General features: G+C 41.2%; 1 protein-coding gene across 2 annotated transcripts in view; it reads left to right on the top strand.

The window, feature by feature from the left end:
• The first annotated feature begins 943 nt into the window (after positions 1-943).
• Positions 944-22,831, top strand: part of slc66a2 (solute carrier family 66 member 2) — a 36,029-nt gene continuing 14,141 nt past the window's right edge. The window contains exons 1-5 of one of the 2 annotated variants that reach the window (XM_028598454.1): positions 944-1,027; positions 1,451-1,834; positions 2,885-3,018; positions 6,532-6,582; positions 18,828-19,044. In XM_028598454.1, coding sequence (XP_028454255.1) covers positions 1,632-1,834; positions 2,885-3,018; positions 6,532-6,582; positions 18,828-19,044 — 605 coding nt within the window. In that variant the 5' untranslated portion in view covers positions 944-1,027; positions 1,451-1,631. Of the gene's footprint in view, positions 1,835-2,884; positions 3,019-6,531; positions 6,583-18,827; positions 19,045-22,831 lie in introns of both variants that reach the window. The other variant, XM_028598456.1, reaches the window with a different exon arrangement.

Genomic DNA, 22,831 nt, shown 5'->3' on the forward strand with positions numbered 1-22,831 from the left:
TTCCCAACGTTGAACCCAAAGTTACGCCCTTGACTTTCACCAAGACATGGCAGTAACTAGGCTCCATAACATTGTTTGTAGGCTACCTATTTGATTCTTCCTCAGCAACAACACAATACTCTTATGCTGACTTACTTTGACTAGCTCGACTTTGACAGAGCATTTTTATAAACTCTTTGCAAACTTGATCCTGTTTATACGGTGTGTTCTGTGGGATGTGGAGGAGTTCCCTCTCCTCACACTGAGCTTTGCTTTTTAATATAGGCTAAGAGATTATCTTGGCTCATAGACCCCGTTCTCAACTGGCTTTAGTGACGGATGAAAGGCTTTCTACCACAAGGGTTACATAACTTTCATTAAACCTTTATAAATCTGTATAATCTGGATTTTGTGTCTGTGACAGTCACTCCTGCTGAATATGTTGCATTTGTGTAGCCTACTAGTGGGATGTGCTTAAGCAATTAGTCTACTAAAATAAGCCAGGTTACATTTTTTACAGTCCATGTTTATATGAAATATTTAACATGATGAAGCTCTGCTGACAGGGCAAAACACAGGCATGGTGAGATTATTCACTGTATATTCTGCAATGGAAGTTACTCTTCAATACAATATGTATTGCCTGCAGGATTAAGTATGGGGGACCCAGGGGCAGGGGCTAGAGCTACTTATTGGCCACAATTGATTGTCTGGGGCAATTTACAGTGGAGTTGTTGCACTCAGGCGATGCTGATAGATTAGCTTATTTATATCATATCATTATTTATATTAGCTAATTGTGAAATAAGTATCTTTCAAAGGAAAAGCTTAATAAATAACCGTGCATATCCACACATTCTTGTCTAAAAACCACAAACACGACTAAGGTAGTGGGTGAACTATCTTGATCGAGTCTAACATCTTTGTCGTAACGCATGACGCATGTTACGTTTCAGGAAGTGTGGGCGAGACCAAAGACGATATATAATAACCATGATAATAACTAATAGAAAGCCAATTGATGGAAAAGCGCATATGGGGACAGTCAGTGAGTAAACGATATTAACATAGGGAACCTGTGCAAAAATAATATAGTTCCAGTTTTCCCTGACAATATATCAAGGGCTTTAAACTATTTTAGGAACCTTTTTTGGAGTTTCTTCTTCTGAGTTTAGTGCAGCATTTTCAACAAGGCGAGCTAGCATCAACACAAGTGTTGAATTAGAGAAACGGAAGTCGGGACTCTTGTCATTTGCGGAATAACAAATGTCTACTCCACTGCAAACACTGCCTTTAGCGAGCGTTGTTCTGTCGGTACTGTAGCTAATACATTAATGTTCTCACTGTTTGGACTATTGTTTTCAGATATTACTGTAGCGTTAGCCCCCCGGGCTCGTTGTTTCCGATACACCGCTCGGCTTGTGATGGCGTGGCAGTAGCCTGTTTTTTTTTGTCTGTGTTATCCGTGTAGGGACCAACGTTACGCATGGGAAACACGGACGTTAACTCTTCTTACACTGCCAAAGTGGCTACAAGGAACCAGAGGAGGACAAACGCGTCAGAACAATCTTCGCTGAGCCAGTGAAAAGCCAGCGGACGTCGCTTTCGCAACTTGTTGTCCAGGTGTGGGACAGACAGGTGAGCGGCCGAACATGGAAGATGAGGTGTTTGACCAGATTGTGTTCGTCTTTCACAACCTGGTGTCGTGGGTCGCTGCCGGGGCCATGGTGTTCGGTGGGGTGGTGCCCTACATCCCACAATACAGAGACATCCGCCGGACTCAGAATGCCGAGGGCTTCTCCACATATGTGTGCCTGGTCCTCCTGGTGGCAAACATCTTACGGATACTCTTTAGGTAACCCATCTTCCAATCAGTGGTGTAGTCTAATGTATTGAAGTGGGTATACTATATTGTATATAAATATTTTGGCCTTTATACAGTATGGGCCATAATCTGCCTTTGGGGGAAGGGGGGCTCTGGGTGTCCTCCCCCAGGGTTATTTTAAACGTCAAAGACTTAATTTCCTGCATTCAGATAACTTTTATTCACCAATTTACTGTGGAAATACCTTTTTTTATTTAGTCTATGCGAAGAAGAAAAACACAGATGACAATTCAAAATATATATGTATGTTGTTGCGTGTCATTGGGCATTTTTAAGTGGATATATTGAAATCTTGGAACTTTCTTAGTGGGTATACTGCCTCCAATGCCTGTTCATGCACGCCATACACGTTTCTTTTGTACAAACCATTAAAAAAAAAAAATCAGCTTATTGTTTACTTTTCTGCCTATAAGCCAACGTATTTACCTTTTTTTTATAGAACAAAAGTTCGAATGCTTCAGGAATCAATGGGCTAATCTCTGAAATTCGGCTGAAAAGCGGTCTCGACCCACTCGATATGGATACAACAGATGTTACAACTTATACAAGCTAACTGAATAGCAGCTGCTTGTGGATTGGATGCATGCTGAATTAAATTATAGTTTATAATTATCCATATAAGATCTTTAATGTATGGTTGCATTTTATTTAACGAGTTCAGCTGGAGTACTTACTGGTTGCGCAAAGGCACATTGGTCCCTTACCATCAAGGGTTCTGAAAACACCACTTAACTATTGTTTGCCAACTAAACTAATGTGGCAGGTACTTCATGTGTATTTGAGAGTGGGAAAATACTGGGATACGTTTTGCAGGGGTAAACAAATTGATTTCCGCTATATCTTCCTGAAGGAATCATTTTACAAGCTGCTGCAACTAAGTACCACCATTTTATTGAGTCAGCACAGATTCTGTATGAGAACTAGAAAAATCAAGCATGTGTGGCGAAGCTTTCACTGTATTTCATGCCTGCTACCTCTTACATGTTACATGTTACATAATTGGTCCTTTGTCTCCATCAGATTTGGCCGCTACTTCGAGACACTGCTGCTGTGGCAGAGCATCATCATGATCGTCACCATGCTCATCATGCTGAGCCTGTGCACCGACGTCCGCACGACTACTGAACTCAACACAAAGAGACGCTCCTTCATAGGTCAGAAACCCTCTGCGCGGCCTCTTTACAGATCCAGATAAAGCACAGTTATCTTAGTTTACTGAGCGATAAGGTCTGCCTGTGCTTTGATTAAGTGCTGCTTCAAATGTTATGTGCATGAAAGAAAGTGTGTGTTTGGGAGTGTGTGTGAGCGAGGGCTTAGAGAATGTGTGTGAGAGTGTAAAAATATCTGAGAGGGAGCGAGTGTGACTGTGTGTAGGCAGGTGGTGCATGTGTGAGTGTTTTTCTAAGAAATGTAGGAATGTGTGACTGACTGTGCATGAGAGTATGCATGAAAACGGTACTGTTTGAATAATCCAGTTAAACCTGTTTCTTTGCCCTATAGCTACACGGATTATTGTTGGCGGCGATGTGATGCGCATGATGTGTTTGTGAAGAGATGATTTGAAACTAATTCTGAAAAATCAGCCCTCTAAAAGAAAGACACTCTGGCTTCATACTGCACCTCAGTACTTGTAAATGAACCGGTATTTAGTGGCCCAAAAGCTTGAAAGCATCACTTTGTTTAATGCAAAAAAGATTGATTTGTTTCTAGAATTCAATTAGAAGACAGGTACCTGTCTAAAATAGTTGATAGATGCCTTATTTATAGTCCAATATTATAATATGTAGTTTAGTTGTGAAAAAGTACGGGATATTTTTAGATTCTAGCACTTAGTTACAACAATGTTCGCAATCCAAATCTATCTGACTGTTATGTGCCCTCCCTTAAAAAGCATTTGAAACAAAGGGAAATAATCCCAAATGTCCCCATTGCAAAGACTTCTGCCATTTGCAATACAGTTAAGAGAAACTGAGATGTCTCTTATACTGTGAACAGAAGTCAAAACTACAGTGCCTTACCTAACAGCCTCATAATGTTATTCAATACCCAACATGTTGACACACATAGGATCCATTTTTTTTTTTTTTTTTTTTTTTTTACACATGTACATACTTTTGCAAACAAATGAACAAGGAGCAGCCCTCTGTGGTTCTCTCGGTCATGTGTTTCAAGGCCTGTATCACGTGTTGTATCTGCTCCAGGACTGGATGCTTCAGCTGTGCTTGCCGTCCCTGTGGCAGTCTGAAGATAGGGGAGGGGAAGACACTGGGACAATGAGTGTTAATGTCCGCAGGCTCAGTGTCAGATGATAAAATACAGAGGAAATGAAATAAACTCTAGAACTCTAGTACAGAGAGCGCTACCATATTTGTAGTCTCCAATCAAAAAGGAGAACCCTGTAGCTGCAGAGCAGGTCAGCCATCTTGACAACCAGTGTGAGTCAGGCTAAATGTCCAGCATTAAAAGATTTAATTTTCCTGACAGCTTCTAGATAACCTTCACAGATTGTTGGATTTACTACTTTGCAAGGGAGGTGTTTTCTTTATATCTGTGTTGTATGTATTTTGTGCAAACCAGACTGTCCCCCTTTGGAAATATACGGCTACAGCCAGCAGCCACGTAGCTTAGCATAAACACTGAAAGCAGGGGTTAACAGCTAGACCGGCTCTGTCAGAAGGTAACAAAATCTGCCCACCAGCAACTCTAAAGCTCGGTAATTAAAGGACAATTCCGGCACAAAATGAACCTAAGGGTTAATAACACATGGTTACCCAGACAACCGTTCTCTGGGATATGTTTTCATGCTAATCAAATGTGACCAGTTATAGCGCAAACCGCTAATTAGCTTATAATGCTAAAACTTGGGACACTGGTAAAGTAAAAAGAAATTTCTATTTCTATACCACTAACAAGGCTCGAAATAGCACCACACTTCCACGGTAGCATAATGAGGGTCCCTACATGTAAACCGAAGCATTGAGAACTTTGTAAGTGTACAGACAGTTTATTAAAAAGATAGTTTAGAAATAGAGATTTCTTTTTACTTTAGCGTGCCCCGCCGACTAGCGTTATAAGCTAATTAGCGGTTTTGCGCTAAAACTGGTCACATGAATAGGAAAACCTATCCCAGAGAACGGTCAACTCGGTACCCATGTGTTATTAACCCCTAGGTTCATTTTGCGCCGGAATTGTCCTTTAACATATTCTATCTTCTTTGTTCCATGCAATATCGAAGTGTTAAAACAACCAGTTTTAGTTTTCCAAGGGGTTATGTGCAGGACTATTTCTTGGCCGGGAGCAGTAACTTCTTGAAGTCAGTGTGAGGTTGCCAGGCAACCAGTGGAAGCGAATAGTGTTTTTTTTTCCAAAATGTTCAACTATTACTATTGACCGGAAAGTGGTTTCAAATGTTAGGGTTTTCTCGGTAACATTAAACCGTTATGACTTAATGAGCAACAATCAAAGTTAAAGTTTAAATGAAAAAATCCTTCTGTATTAATGAAGCACGAAACGCTCAAAAACTGGTAAAAGTACAAGTACGGAGTACTGTGTTTCGGTTGGCACAATTTGCAGCACATTAGAACAACGCATATTCCCATCCAATTAGATTGAATTCAGTATTGATGACGCCAAAAATAATAACGGTAACTCCATTGAAATTATTTGAAACTAAAGTAACGAGCCAATTTTGTAAAGTGAAAGGAGTAGAAAGTAAAAGTAAAAAGTTGGCACAAAAATAAATAGTAAAGTAAAAATATCTGAAAAATCTACTTGAGTACAGTAACAAAGTATTTGTACTTCTTTACTTCCCATCTCTGTTAAGCTGCTTCCACACCAACCAGACGGCCGACCGCCGGCAGAAAAGCCAGCAGGCGGCGCTAATCTGTATATACACCAACAAATGAAAACCGGCAGCTGATTGGACGAACGCCCCACGTGGGTCTGTTTTCTCCGGAAATTCTAAGCCAGACTGTCGTGGCGGCTCGTTCAGAATACGATCTCACATTGTACTAAAATAGTTCACCGAAGCATGTTTTTGAAAACATTTTAAGCGAGAAATAGGCTGTGCAGTCGCTGAATCTGTCTTCTTTTCAGATCAACAAAGGTCAGTTTAAAAGATTTTCGTCCGATTTTTGAGAGACTCTAGTCACGCTCATTCCACTCCCCGTTTTCCGGGTTAGCACTCTACCAATCAGATGGGTCATTTGAGTCAGCAATGCCCGCCCCGTCAAATCTGCCAAAATGAAGGCCGACGGCCCCTCTCTCATCTGAAATAACCGAAAACTGTTCTAACTTTGGCAGAACCCTGTGTCTTTTATGTAGGAGCAAATCACTCCTAGTTAGAAGCCAAATGAGAAAACATGTTTTCAGGGGGTGCCAAGATGCCAATGATACTTGAAGGAACTCTGCCAGTGGGAACACAGCTGCCCTGTTGTGGTCTTCAACGCCAGATGACCGATTAGTCACATCACTGGAATCCGTGATGTAACTAATCTGGGAATCGGACTATCGGTAGTTTTGTGATGACCTGAAATGTCTGACCAACCGTCACACAGTATTACAAAATAATGCCCAAGTTCAGTAACCTATCATAACCCGAGAAAAAAAAAAAAGAGAAGAAAACCTTTCCCTGTTTTTGTTTTCTTATGTATTTTCTTTGTCTGTAGCAACAGACAGTAAGGACGAGGAGATCAGAATCCCTAAGAGGCTCTTTCTGGGTATGTACAGAACTTTCTGTGTCTGCCATGAACCATCAGTTGTAGTTCACCTGACTCTCCATCTCTGTGTCTCGTGCATGATGATGACCCAGTGTGGCTCTCCCCTCACGACTTAACACCATGTCATGTCTGGATGAAGCATGAGTCCATTCCACCCGCATGTAGTCCCATTTCGCTGCATCCATGTTTGATTCACAGAGTTCGTGAATGTACTGTTTGTGCTTTCATGTATGTAAAAACGACCGCTGAGGAAGAAATCAAAAGCCCATGTGTTCCATACTCACATAGACAAGTTATCAGCGGTTAACGGTAGACTAGTCTGGATCAACAGAAGTACATTTCCAGGATAGAGCTTGACCTCACGCGCCGGATGTCGGGCTTCGCCTCGCATCTTCTGCTCCCTGCGGGTTGATACGGGAAACAACAACAACAACAAACTTCGAGCTAGCGAGCTACACGCTGAAAATGGCAGGTTTTGAAGAAAATTTGGAATCGCAAAACAAGGCAGGCCGGCGTTGGTTCTTTCGGGGAAGGATTGTAAAGATTTGCAGATTTGCAAAGAATGTGTTTACGGGACTTCCTTTCTCACTGGGACGTTTGGGGGACCGATTGGTGGGGATTTGCTGTGGACGAAATGCACACAGAGATACACTGGTAAGAGCAAATTACGTTTAACCCTGTATCCAGCTCATTTATATAGCTCACGTTACTGTATTGTGTGAAGAGTTAACTTCATTTTTTATTTATTTTTTATTGTATGTGGCGTTTTTTCACCAAAACAAGTTCCTTCCCGAGACTATTTAGCAGAGCCAGCGTCGCTGCGTCCGGAGCTTAGCGCCGCCCACGACCATTGTGATTGGTTTAAAGAAATGCAAACAACCCAGAGCGTTTTTTTTTTTTTTTTTTTTTTTTCCTTCTCAGATCCTGGAATGTACAGTATGTGTGGTGTAGCCAGACCTTACTCCACAGCGCTGTGGAGATAGGTCACACTAACAGTAGACTAACCTGTTCATAGGACATACTTTAAAGTCTTTTACTGGCATCTTGTAGTTTTTCTAACTTTATGCTTTTGTTATTGCGGTTTAAAATGATTGTTTGATATTAGCCCTAAAACCAAATGTGTGTGGTTTTTTTTTTATGTGTCTAATGACCCTGAAACTGGTGCATGCTTATTTTATCTTGCCCTGAAATGTGAATGTAAAGCATGTTTTTAATGGCTGATTCATGCACGTTGATGTTGTCTTCTAACCAGCTTTTTAAAGTTGTTCCTTGAACTACACTTGGTTTCAGCACAATGTCCCTTTTTATAATGGATAAATGTCATGAATACTGTGTGGTGGGGTGTACCAAGCTGACACAGGAGTGTGTGTGTGTGTGTGTGTGTGTGTGTGTGTGTGTGTGTGTGTGTGTGTGTGTGTGTGTGTGTGTGTGTGTGTGTGTGTGGAAAGAGTTAATTAGTATTATTTCTAACTCATGAACATCTTGTATTTTCACGTTTTCCAGGAGCACCTAAAATTAGCTGGTGCCTAATTTAAGGACAAAGCTGGTAATATTCAACATTTTTCTTATTGTCAACAACGCCAATGAAAAGAAAAGAACCAACAATGAACTGATCCTAACAAGTATTGCCTGTTTATCCAAAGCCTGATATATCTTCTTCCTCTGTGCCATAGAGCTCCATTGTTGTCCAAAAACTAGTTGAGACACACCAGTGAGCCGCAAACGCTGTTGCACTGGATGACCTGCTACTTCATTACAATGAACACACACACACACACACACACTTTTCACCTCGGTTTTGGTCTTTTTAATGGATTTGTTGACAGTAAGAAAAGTATGAGATACGCCAGACTTAAACCTTTAACAGCAACTTTACATTTAGTGACAAAGTATGCTTAAAAACATTCGATATTTGTGTACTTTTGATGTAAACTACTGTCCCACAATGCATTGCACAAAGGAAATGTGGGCCCTTCTCACAGCTGCAAACAACCCCCCACCCCCCCTCCCCCAAAGAACGTTATGCCTTTTGTTAGAGTTTAATTGACAGTAACATTCAAAAGTTGCAGTCTGATTAATGTCTGATTGTAATATTTTCCTGTTTGGTCTAATTGATTTCTTCCATTCTAAACTGCACTACGGATTTAGGACACAGTACTAGTGAAGAAAGGGCTGTTCCTGGTATGGACACTAGATGGTAGTATGAAACTATTTAAATCATGTAGAAGAAGCAGAGAGTACACTTGGCTCAGCAGGTTATAATCTATTACAAATTTGCCTCTTGGGACTGACTAGTGCACACTAGAGGGCTTGGTATGGAAGTGCTATTCCATACCCTTCTTTTATGTTTTGTTGGATGATGTTAAGAAAAGTAGAATTAGTTTCAACAAAATTGTGCTTCCCTGTGGTTCAAGCCTGAGTACGTGTTTGTGGCATCCGAGGAGCAGCAGTATTATTTCCTTGTCTTGGGTGCCCAGATGTTGAAGCCGGGCGTTGCTTTGCAGCGCCTTTTTATGAATGGCCATTGATCAGTGAACTCTGCCGAGCACCACATTGACAGAACACAGTGTTATTTGATCGCAGCTTTGCTGGTCTGCCTGTGGAAATATCAAGGGTAAGTGTGTTGTCTACTATTGATAGAAGCGTGAACACCGCCAAGCAGAGGGAAGTGGAAATGAGGAAGTGAAGTGTGGATTGGTTAGACAGGAAGGATCACTCCGAGGGCCTGGAGCAACCGCGGGTCAGTGTCAGGTCTGTAGGATGGATACAGGATCAGAGATGCAGCAAAGGGACAGCCAATTCTGGAGAGCTAACGGTGTAACATATCGCACCAAACTGGTGTCAGTGTGCAGCCGTCAGGTGGAACAGCTTCACAGTGTAGCTTTCTGCAGTGACTCACCATAGTGTTGATTAGTCAGCAGGGCACATTCAAAACCTGTACGTTTCCCTTACCGTTCAGTTTGTTCCCATTTATGTTCCCTTTTATCATAGCACATATTTGTTCTGCATCATTATCACACCAGGCACTTCCATCAAACAGCTGGGCATTTGTAATCGGAAAGAAAAACAGTGTAGCTGAATTTTAAAAGAGCTTCTTGCGATGCCCACATAACGCTGTTCTATGGCTGTCTGTGAACTTTATTAAAAAAAAAAAAAAAATTTAATTTCAACATAAATTACATACATGCATTACATACATAATATCATGAGCTAAACCAAATTACAATTCAAAACCCTAACCCCTGTTCCCTGTGCACCCCTCATACAAAATCAGTTACAATCATATTTGCAGTTTCCCAATTTTCTTCAGTTTACCACTATTTTGGTCTGTGAACATTTTATGTAGAGGCGTTGTGTAGGCATGTGCAATTTGGTAGCTCAGATAACCGCACGTCACCAATGGTTAAGTAACATGATGATTTAGGTTAAAAATGAACGCCGGTGGTGTGCCACATCTGCGCGGTACAGCGTGTCCTATGTTGTAGGCCGTGTAGTTTTTATTTTTATTTTTCAGAAGAGAGGAGAAATCCTTGTGCGATAGCAGCTCAGTGTGATTTATATGGAAGACTGCCTGCCGCAATCCTTTTTAAGGAGATTAAAAGATCAGATCATTTGGCTGTGTCTGGATCAGAAATGCAGGTGATCCCTCAGGTGGAGGTAAAAGGGCTTGGAAGGAAAAAGTAAGATGAAATATTTGCAGAAAAAGTTGACGCTGGGGAAAGTTTCACTTTCTCTTATGTGTGCCAAAGAGTCAAAATGTACTTTAAGTTACTTTGAAGACCCAACAGAGGAAACCCTGATTGGATTTCTCAAAATCTCCAGCAGCATATAAATGAATTTGTGTCAGCAAGCAAACCATTAAATAGGCCTCTGCTCCATGATTGAAAATCCTGTATATAAACTTTAGGGTAAGCCTTTATATACTCGCCTTGTATACCTTTTAAAGGTGTACAAGGCGAGTATAGGAAATAACCAAGTACCAATTGGCATCAACAGTTCTCCTGTCAAACGTTACTTGCATTTTACATTTTTTGTACCCAGATCTAGAAAAAAATGACTATTTGTATGGTCTTGCTGAAAACGTTCTTTGATTTAATGTGATGTGTGATTGGCCCACTACTGCAGCAGCTACAACCCATACAGTCTGTGGTGCGGTGAAGTCAGGCGCCGTCTGTTTGACATCCATTTTTATTATTAAGCCCCCTGACAAACCAACCTGACGGCCGACCGCAGAAAAGGCAGTCCGACTGATCGGTCGTCTCCCCGAGTTGGTCTCGGGGATCCTGGGAACACACCGAAGCAACGCCGACTTGAGTGTACGTAATATATCGCCATTACAGCAGGCAGCGCTAACCTGTATTGTCACCCCCAAAAAATTAAAACTGGCAGCTGATTCGACGAACGCGTCACGTGGGTCTGGCTGCACCCGGATTTTTCAACCGGGCATAATGGTGGCTTCGTTCGGAATACGATCTCCTATTTTACGAAGATAGTTCAGCGAAATGTGTTTCTGAAAACATTTTGAGCGAGCAATAGGCCATGCAGTTGCTGAATCTGTCTTCATTTCAGATCGACAAAGGTCAGTTTAAAAGACTTTCCTCCGATTTTTGAGAGCCGTTAGTCCCGCTCATCCCGCTCGTCATTTTCGGGTTAGCGCTCCACCAATCAGATTGGTCATTGAGTCCGATTGGCCGCCCCTCCAACCCAGCAAGTCAGGTTGGCCAAAATGAAAGCCGACGGCACGGAACACACCGAACAGACTCGAGTCACTGACCTCGCCAGTCCGACGGCCGATTATCGGGTTGTTGTGTCGGGGCCTTTACACAGCTTACAGTTGTGAACAAGCTAAGTCACTAACCAGCAAAGAAAATAACAGCTGGATTGGAATAGCACCCCCAAATTGAAAAAAAGACACCACTTCTTTGGAACCTTTTCCACAAAAAGGTAAAATTCACTGTCCCCGCGCTGTCTGTGGCCACCTCAAATGTCACAATGATTGAGTGGTCTTGTACCACAGAGATGTTTGCCTCACGATGTTACAGAGGTACACGGCAATACAAGAGCTTTCCATTTCTTTCTGTTGTGTGGTAATGGCTCATTGCTCATTTTGGTCCCATGGGTGGTCTGTACCTTTTGGCTTTATAGAGTTTGTCTGCTTAGAATAAATCACCGTATCCTGTAGGTGCAGTTATCCTCTCCCTAAGGACAGGTTAGAGGCCTAACTTAGCCTTTAAAGAGACTTTAGTCTAGGTGGCATTGCAGAAAAGTTTCTGTGCTTTGGCTTGGCAGTGAAAGCCCATTAGTCATTGTGAGAGAGCTCCCTGTCCAAATTTCAGAAAATTAAGCTCGTTGAAATCTGAGCTTCTATTTCCTGGACTGTCATAACTGTCTTTCATAACAACGTTCCTGCTGCTCCTGCGGGTGCTTTTGAGTGACGGCAAGTCATTATTTCAGCTACCCCCGTAGACCTTTCCAGGGCCTAACTGTATCTGGCAGGGAACAGTTGGTAAACAAGTGATTCAAAATCTCCAACTCTGACCCTTGTCTTCCTACACATGTACCACAATTCTGTGGGACTTCAAACTGAGCTGTGCACAAGACAAGTTTGGCCAGTACAGGGAGCCTACTGTATGCAGCTCCAGTCTGTTCCCACACAGAGTGCTACCGTGGCTGCCACACAGCACAAAGGATTAAAGACTAGGAGGAGAATGCCCAAGGGTGCACAAGTGGCACAGCAAGACAGGGTGTATGGCTGAGGAGGTACAGTACTGTGATAAATGTCCCCTTAGTGGTCAGTGTGGAATGGTGTGACACACTGATCTGCCTTTTAAGATATTGTTTCTACATTTGCATGCTGCTGAGAATTGGAGGCAGATTTGCGTGCATCTTCAAAGTGTGAACAAGCAGGATTAAGGGATGATGACAGCACACCAATGGCATGAAGGAGTGTAATCACTAAAACATGAGCCGCGAGACGAGGACTGCACAAATAATTCAAAAGCATGTCATAATCACAATGTTGGCTTTCTTTTTGTTTGAGTCAAAAGTATTCATAAGAAAGGTGTTCCGTTCTTTGCAGAATCCCTGGCCACCAAATTAAGTTTAATTTCAGCACAGAGGAAATTTCATGCATTATCTATCGTCCACTTCCCACACCCTGACAGCAGAGACTGGGGGAGGTGATTTAAGAAAACGTTCATGTAAATAAAGAAGTGCTTATGCATATGCAGTCTTTGCAATTATGTCCCCAATCATTAGCATCATTGAGATCATGAGTCATTCATTCATATTTGCTCATTTAACAACAAATAAATGGTCTTAAGAAGTTTGAGGTGATGTGTTTTTAAAATAATATGTAAGAAGTACAATTTTTGAGGAACTGGCTGTTTGCTAAGACTCATTTCCACTGCACACCTAAGGGAAAGTTATACTTAGGACCCATATTATTTTAACTTTCAGGTTTTTTGGGGGGATTTCTTCTAGAACATGTTTACTGATCAAAAAACATTTTTCTCATACTGTCTTTCTGAATGTACCTGTTTGACCCTCTCCCTAAAAGACTTTCTTTTAGTGCCTGTCTCTTTAAGCCCCCCTCCTAAAAAAGCCCAGTCTGCTCTGCATTTCCGGGTCTTCTGCATCTGGTCTTCACAGATTCTGCCCTTTCTAAAGGCACGGTTTCTAAATATGGGCTGTGTGCATTTCTCTGTGGATTTAGCCTTTTGATACGTTCCCAGTATAGCACCTCAACCTGCTTAATAATAAAAAAAAGACATGAAAATCTCACTTTTTAGAATATAAAAATGTTAATACTAAACGTTATTTATCTCGGAACATACTGTATAAACTCAAAGCTATGACACACACTTTAAACAAGCTAACAGATTCACTTTATTAGCCATTTGCAGTGTAACCCACATTGGAAAAAAATGTGCAAGGAGCTCAAAGTGCAAGGTCAACACATGGGAGGACACAACATAAAAACAGACAAGCAAATGCCACATAAAACCTCTATTAAAATGCTATACAATTAAAAATCCATACATAAATTGAAAGTGCCTAGTTTAAAGTGCTTTGTTTAAAGTAATTACAGCTTGTGGAAAGAAACCGTTTAAATGGCGATCAGTAGAACATTTGACAGAGCGATACCTTCTCCCTGAGGGAAGCATCTCAAAGAAGGCCCTGCTGGATGGCCTGATGCATCATTAGCCAGTTGCAAAGCTCGATTCAAAAGTATAGCTTTATATGTATACATCTAATATATATATATATATATATATATATATATATATATATATATATATATATATATATATTCACTCACTCACTCACTCACTCACTCACTCACTCACTACCGGTCAAAAGTTTGGGGTCACTTAGAAATTTCCATTCCACTCCATTCCAGACACAATACCTGCTGAGATCAGTTGTATTGTTTTTTTTAACCAGGGCAGCAGTTTTCAGATTACATTATTTGCTTACATAATTGCAAAAGGGTTCTCGACTGTTGTAGAAAGAAGTGGCTGAAGAAACACTTGAAATTCATGCTTTTTGGTCTAAACGTCATACCCAAATTAAAAGTGGTACAGCTCCCATATACTTTGACACTCAGGGGTGTGCCTGATATCATTGGAAAGGTGATTGATGTGGGTTTGTTTGTGTATTTGAGAAGTGTTGTATTTTGTAGTTTTTTGGCTTTTTTATTTGCACTTTTCAAATAGAAATAAAAAAAACGCACAGACATATTTGTAGAAAAGAATTCATATAAAATCCATTTTTGAGTCTTTTAGCTTCTGAATTTTTTTTTTCTGTAGTAAGCTGAGACGCGGCTAATGCTGTGTTGTCTGTCACCTGTCAGATGTGTTTACAGCAGTGTATTTTAATAATTTTACAGATTTATAACTTGGACAGAAATAAAAATCTCCATTCTAGCCTCTGTAACTCTGTGTCAGTAAGGCCTAGAATCACCCTGACACAACTTGAGTGTTTCCTTTCCAATGATATCAGGCACACCCCTAAGTGTCAAAGTATATGGGAGCTGTACCACTTTTAATTTGGGTATGACGTTTAGACCAAAAAGCATGGAATTTCAAGCATTTCTTCAGCCACTTCTGTCTACAACAGTCGAGAACCATTTTGCAATTATGTAAGCACATAATGTAATCTGAAAACTGCTGCCCTGATTAAAAAAAACAATGCAACTGATCTCTGCTGTTATTCTGTCTGGAATGGAAATTTCTAAGTGACCCCAAACTTTTGACCGGTAGTGTGTATGTGTATGTATATATATATATATATATATATATATATATATATATATATATATATATATATATATATATATATATATATATATATATATATATATATATATATATATATATATATATATATATATATATATATATATATATATATACATATATATATATATACACATATATAAAAAACATAATATGGAGTAGCAAGATCACATACATCCTAAAATTACAGCTACATTTTACATTGAAGGATCTTGCTAACTTTAGCTGCATTGCTTAGCCACTTGTAGTGCAGAAGGAACAAGCTAGCAGACAGTGGAATTGTTTTAGCTTGCGTGTTTGCACGCACCGACGTAAGCGTTCATTCAGTGTGGTGTTTTTGGCCTGACAAATAGAAGTCCAGTACTCACTCTTCCTTTACCTCTCTTTTGGGGGGGCTTTCACACTGTTGAGTAAATGTGTTAAAGCTAATTTAACACATGCAACATTGTTTTGTGTTTAGCCTTGGTCTCTACTCCAGAAGTCTGCTTAGGCGGAACATACTGTTAGCTAGCTAATTAGCCGGCAGGCTAGCAAAACACTAAACCGTTTCCGCGGCTCCCGCCAACCACTACTTCTGTATGTGTTTCTCTGTACTATCCAAGCTGGGGCCCAGTCATATCATCACTTTGAGCCATTATCTAAAATGTATCATGTGAAAGCTGTGCATGCCTTTAGCTGCCAGGTTGGTGTTGAACACTTCTCCCATTGCCCCCTGATTGCTTCCCTTTGTGTTTGGCTGTTATCAGCCAGGGCCAGCCTAGTGCTAGTTGGCCCAAATTCACAGTTTTCTGCTCCGAGCAGGGCTCCACAGCCACACCAGGCATCTGCAGCTACAACACCTACAGAATGAACACTGCTCTGTAGGGCTGCCACCTCTTAGTCGATTAGTCGACTAATCGGTCGTTTTGGTCTTAGTCGACTAAGATTTCTTTAGTCGATTAGTCATTTTTTATGCTTATTCATGCTTAATTACTCATTTCCGAGAAACTTATGAGCACATTTATGGTGAACACAAGATTTAAAGTGGTGCTTTTGCAGGATTAATTGTGGAGAAACTCAGTTTTACTGATGGTTAATTAACTACATTTATATTGTGCTTTTCTAGTCTTAACCGCCTCTCAAAGCACACAGCTCTGTCAATTAAATCAACTAATCGATTAGTTGACAAAATCGTATAAGTGTTGGTCGAGGACAGCCCATATTCTTGGTGTTGATTATACTCTGTTGATTATACTCTGAACAGAAATGCATGCCCTGTTATAGCTTTTACAAACTCTTCGCTTGTTTTCGTTCAACACTGCATTGTGTTGCCATCCTACACCGTAGTAACGTTTTGTGTGTGTGTGTGTGTGTGTGTGTGTGTGTGTGTGTGTGTGTGTGTGTGTGTGTGTGTGTGTGTGTGTGTGTGTGTGTGTGTGTGTGTGTGTGTGTGTGTGTGTGTGTGTGTGTGTGTGTGTGTGTGTGTGTGTGTGTGTGTGTGTGTGTGTGTGTGTGTGTGTGTGTGTGTGTGTGTGTGGTGGGTTGACCGAAGGCTGTGACCTGGTCTGAATTGCTCTTTGAGATTCATTTGGTTACATTTATGGGATGTGTTTAACTTGTCTGTCAGAAAGGAACAATTGGATTTGCTCAATATTGCAAAGCCAGGTACGTGCCAGCCATGCGGATTCATCGAAATGCCATCTAAATGTCAGAATCGGTCACCATTAATTCTCTAATGGAACAATATTTAATTAAACCAGAAACTTAAATGCCATAAACGCTTGCACTCTTTCACTTTTGATTTCATCAAGTGTTGAAACATAGCAGGTTTGTTCAATTTAGCCTTTTTTATTTAGTGCTGGCGTTATTCCAAACAATATTTCTTTTCTATTTGGCTTTATCGACTGTATGGGTGCTTCTCTGGAGGCCTTTGCATGCCTATACAGTATGCTGCCTTTGAGTGCTTAGATGCACCTCTTAGATAAAGAGAGCCTTGTTTAAACGGGATTAAACCAATCTGCTCTATTGCATTTGAGGCTTGTAGAAATCCCATTTACGATGGGACACCAGTGAAGAAACATCTTTGGCTCTCATCCAAGATTAGATTTTCGTGACATAAATCTTTCAATGTCCTCTGCTCCTAAATTAAACCAGCAGATACACATGCACTTTTTTCCCCACAGCCCTTATACCATAAAGATATGTTGAATGGGTTTTAGCGGAGAATAAATTACATGTTAAAATGTCTGACATTGCTTATTGTACCTCTTCCCTTATCAGCTATAGTTAAAGTAGGCTAGTACCTGAAGCGATCTACACACTGTGGCATTGTCAAGTTGAGATATTATCACAGTATGATTGGTGTTGGCTGTGTTGCCTATTACAGGAAGCCGGTGTTGTTGTGCTCAGAATCTTTATCTAATCATTTCCTTGAAGAAAGAACACAAACGAGAGGTGTTGGGGTGCAAAACGGGGTTTAAATCATCGTGCGTCAGTGTCCAGATTGCCACCCTGCCCATTACCACAGTGTGTTTCTCACAGTGGGGTTTTGCCCCCTCCCGGAGGACCCTCAGGCTAAAAGCTTCTGTTTTGCAAGAATCCGAATGAGAACAAATCCAACTCGTGCGCAATTCAGACGGCCTATTTGTGGCAGTGACATATCTGTGTTTTTTTTTTTTCTGAATACGAGAAGAGGATTGTGGGTGTATTTGTGAACGTGTGCAGCTCAAGTTTGAAGTTAGTTGAAACAAAAATTCACAATAATAGGGTTTTTGCTTCCTTTTGTTAACTAGATACCGCGACAAAAAGAACAGATGTGATTAGTAGGTAATTATTTCCTCCAGTGCTGGACAAACTGACCTGAAATTGAAACCACAATTTGTGTGTCATGGACAGTGACGGACTGGCCATCTGGAATTTGGGCAAATCCCAGAAGGGCTGCCCCCCTATTGACCCATATGGGCCACTACTGATAATTTGTCTTTGGTACATTTTGATAAGTTATTTTATGCATGCAGCCACAAATATTCAAGACTGTACTGCAGCAAAGTGCGTTGAAAGATATACTAGGAAGGCAGAGCTCCTGATTTCCAAGCTAGGTTATTGACAAAAATAGGGCCGATGTGTAGCAAATGCCAGGGCTGTTTTTTGATCCCAGTCCATCACTGGTCATGGATGTAGAAAAGTTGCATACACTACAAGCTACGACAACATGTAGCACCGACAAGTCATTACGGAGCAGGAAGGACGCGTCAGGACTGATGAGACCCAATCAGGAAGTGAACGCGGCTGTCTGCGTCATCGTTTCCAAAGGTCTCCGTTTCTGCCCGTCCAGACTAAAACACTACCCTGGAGTTTTCAAACTGGAACCGGGTCAGAGGCGTTTTTAAACTGCGTAGTGTGGATGCCAGGCGTACAGTAAATGTAGCAAATGTAATGCCTTTTGAAATGAAAGCGTGTTAGTGTGGATGAAGCTTGAGATAATCTGGATGACATCATCAGGGTTATAGAAAGTCATAGAAAACATTATACATCGGACCTTCTTCTACTTCTACTGACGTGTACGTGTGAAATTAGTGGGCTGCCCCTTTTAAGAAAAGCTAAATCACTGCAGTGTTTGTTTTTTGGGACAACAACATTTTTGTTGTATTTTTTGGATGTCATGAATGTTGCATCCTTTAGGAGCCACTGGCTAGACTTTTGTTTTTTTTCCCCCAAAAAAATCCCTCCCACTGTGATGTGTCTGGAGAAAGTAATTGTGTCTCAACCAGGAATATTACATTACTGTTGTCTCTTTTTTTTTTTTTTTTTTTTAGAACTGCTTTTGCCTTACTGTCTTTATTTTTACAGGAACAGTGCACATCAAGTAATGTTTCTGTTAATATGCCAGTATTGGCCAGCTGGTTAAGAACCTCTATTCATTTCTGTGGCCTCATTTGTGATTTCCCTATGCTGTGCACCTTTTAGACTTTGACTGGAGCTACTTCTGGTTGTGGAGTCGCTTTGTGGACTACATGCAGTGTGTGCTGGCCTTCACGCTGATGGCAGCCTACATCACCTACCTCTTCCTGGACTCTGCGCTGTTCGTGGAGACCCTGGGCTTCCTGGCCGTCTTCTCTGAAGCAATGCTGGGCACACCGCAGCTCTACTGCAATTATCAGAATAAGTCCACAGAGGGCATGAGGTACGGATTCAATGCTGAACATCCTGCGCTACGCTGACACTAACTGGGCAGGGGAGTGAATTATATATTACTCACATTTGTAGGAAGGGGTATTGAAGAGAAAAAAACCATCAGTAATAAAAAAAGAATGAACCACAAGCACATGAAAAGTTAATACATCAGTGACAATGTCGTATTCTGATTGGTTGGGTTGTAGACGTGAGTCATTACAGCAGTCACATGTGTGGGAATTTGGTTCTGAATTTCTGACGCTGTTGGAATTTAGCCGCAGGCTGTCTTTGGCCACCAAAGCTCCACATTTTTAGGATTTAGGACCACTGTTTTGCATTGACGGCCAAAGTTTTCACCAAGTTTCTTTCACAATGGTCACCTCTCATCGCAGAGAGCTCAAATTCAGACCGTGTAAACACACCTTGGATGTTAAATAGGTTATTTAGGCTACATCTGCACTACTCCATTTTCATCTTTCGAGCAGAATTTTCAGACAAAACCGTTCTCCGTCCACACAAAAGTTTTAGCGCCATAGCAGAACTAATCTCCGTCTACATTAACACATCTGACAACGCATATCATCCCATGAGTCTTTGCATACATTGGGCATGCACGTGGCCCGTGTAAACAGGAAGCAGATTGTCTGTTACGCTGCCTTTTGAAATGCATGGATGTGTATGTTGAAAACACAGAAAACACCTTGGAGAAAGAACAACAATGGCGAAAAGTAAGACCAGGGATTTATTTGCTTGGACCAACGATGTGGTGGAACAGTTACTGAAAGGTATGTAAGCCTTCCTAACCGATAAGACTGAGTGACATGCGTCGTCGTTCCTAAAGGTCTCCGCAACCCCGGAGTTTTCAAACCGATGTAGTGCAGATGTAGCCTCACTGTCACTCTTTCTTCTTCCTCAACTATTTGGGGGCCTGGAGTATAATTTACCAACAGTCAGTCAGATGGAAAATCAAAACAAAGCTTGTTGCATCCTTCACTGATGATAACGTCTTCATCCTGCTGATCGTTGTTTTATTTATGAGCGCCAGTTCCAGCACAGGCAATACTGAGGGTGTGAATTATTGCAGCACGCAATTGTGAGTAATGGCTCCAGATTATATTGTCTCGAATATGATCATTAACACTGGCACATGCTTATTAAGTATTTCTGGCAAAAAAAACAGGAAATAAGGACTGGGCTCCTATTTATTAACTATTTATTACGCTAAACATGAAAATCGACCCCCTGAAGTTTCTCTGAAAATCAATATGTGATGAGGCACTCTGTCTTGCTTTATCTACTGCTAATGTATCATTTTGGCTCATTAATGTTGAGTGCTTCAAGTCTCAGGCTGTAATTAGAAGCCTTGACATGAAATAGATTTTTGAAAGCATATACAGTTAAAAAATCTATTCTACTAGCCGTAGCACAGCCCTGGAAACGACTTTAATAGTATACACATCTTTGAGTGTGTAGCACTTTTAAAGTGGCCATAATATGCTCGTTTAATTTTCAAAAAACAAACATATTTTTTGTTGTACTGCACACTGCTGCAGCTCCTCTTTTCACCCTGTGTTCAGGTCTCTGTTTTAGCTAAAGAGTGAGACCTCTCAACTTCTGTAACATCTCTGTTGGCACTTGTACATGCCCAGTAGCTAGGTAAGGATTAAATGAGCTAGCTAGCTGTTTCTCCAACTTCGGTCAGTTACAAGGCAGGATTAGCTGGGAGACTTCTTCTAAACGAGGGCGCACTTCCAACTTTGCGTGGAATACCTGCAGAACAGGGATAGCATAATAACTTTACACCAAGTGCTCAAGCTAGAAATACTTGACAGTTATTAAACCTTGAGGTGGACGGGCCAGTCCTCGCCTTTACTTTGAAAAGTTTGCCAACTTTTCTTTTGGGTGAACAGTGTCACAGCTTTTTGTCAATCGGATGTATTTCTATATCTATAGTAGTTCTATACAATTTACTTTGTAGATAAGGGTGAATCCGTGTGTGTTGTAGCAGTGTTTTGCCATTGAGAACGAGCTAGCATGCTAACGGTTAGCCCCCTAGGCCCCTCGATTCGGCTAGTGACGTAGAAAGCCCTGCAGATTTTGACCAGCTCACCCGGACACTGAAGGCAGGACACATTCAGAAACCCGTATCTCACTCAAAACAGCATGGATGTTTTGTTCTTCAAAGTTTGTATGCGTGTGGAAGCACCAGAGACACAAAATAACACTTAATCATTTTCTTTTTTCTTAATACGAACACTTTAAACGGTTAATAAAAAGCAATGAGACATAAATGGATTTACAAAGAACTTAAGAGCACCACAAATACAGAGCAAAAGAAATATGATAAGGAGAAATGTTGAAGCTGTCATCATTAAAAAAAGATGAAACGGATAAGGTATGTATTAAAAGAGCTTTCTTGTGGTGTGTGTGTCCTGCCTCAGAGCGGAGTGTGCCCCCGTCTCTCTCTCTCTCTCTCTGCGGGTTGGCTTTCTGCAGCAGACAGATAACAGAGCTCCAGCAGGGCTGCCTGTCCACTTAACCGGCCATGACAGCTCCCACGCTGCGCTTTCCATACCCTCTCTGGCCCATGCCTTATTTATTTTTGATTTTTTTTTTTTTGTGTGTGTGTGTACTTCCTACCCACCCGACACTTTGCCCACCACTCTCATTGTTCAACAAGCTGTCTCCAGTATGTGCTTACAGGAGGAATCCACGCTCAGTTACCCACGGTTCACTTATTTTGTGATCAGCTTGTGTATCTGACCTTTTGGTGGTTCCGACTTTCAGTAACGTCTTTTAATCAGTTGTTTTTCTGTGGTTTCGCAGCACGCATTTCAACAAAGCCCCAGACCATAGTTGTAAACATGCATTCAGTCAGGGTGGACGTAAGTGTATCCGTACATACACCTTGTACTCAAAAGGCAGCATTTCTTGTGGTTGCAATACACTCTTGGTTGCATTTCCTTCTGTCCGATTGTTGAAGACTTTTTCTGAAGTCCTGACAACAATACCCAATGATTGCCATTCAAGTTTTAGAAAGAGCCCAACAATCTTCTGCTGTCAAACCGCACAGCAGAAAGTATAATGTCGTCTACGCTTTACCAGTTACCCATGGAGATAAACAGCACAACAACACACTGCAGTGGGCGCAGAAATGCAAAGTTTTTTAGTGTTGCACGGTATTTCTGTATGGATTACTTCCTCTTTACTGTTGCTCTGGCTCAGTTTTCACAACAAAGTTTCAATGTGCAAAACTCAGCCAAACTGACTTTCTAAATTCTTCCCTTAAACTTTGTTGGTCTACTGGTTGATGCCCATGGTTTTTCCGTGGTAACAGCAAGTGCAGCGTAATACTACAGCAAACACTCTTTAGCAGCCACTTTGTCATAAATTCAACAGAATAGCAACTGGTGTATCGGTTTATAGTTTACAGTTGGTCCCGCTTGTTGGTCAAGGCCACACCCCACCCTCCACCTTGCCCTCCCCCCCTGTGTCCTCCTCAATAGCTACAGGCACAGAAATGGCACATACTAAGGAAAGCGCATTGTGGGACTGGCTCTAGTGGCTGTAATTCTGCACCAAGGCTGAATTTGGGGAAAGAGACTTCAGATACAGTATTAGGGGACCACTAAGGTCTATATAAAAGCGACTTCAGATACAGTATTAGGGGACCACTAAGGCCTATATAAGAGCATCCAAAGAGCACCATGTCATGGGACCTTTTTAAATGATCTGCTGTCAAACAATTCCAAAAATGTGGATACTCTTTACATGTGAAGCAGGATGTATAGTTTGCA

Source organism: Perca flavescens, chromosome 14 (genome assembly GCF_004354835.1).
Source record: "Perca flavescens isolate YP-PL-M2 chromosome 14, PFLA_1.0, whole genome shotgun sequence".
Lineage (NCBI taxonomy): Eukaryota > Metazoa > Chordata > Actinopteri > Perciformes > Percidae > Perca > Perca flavescens.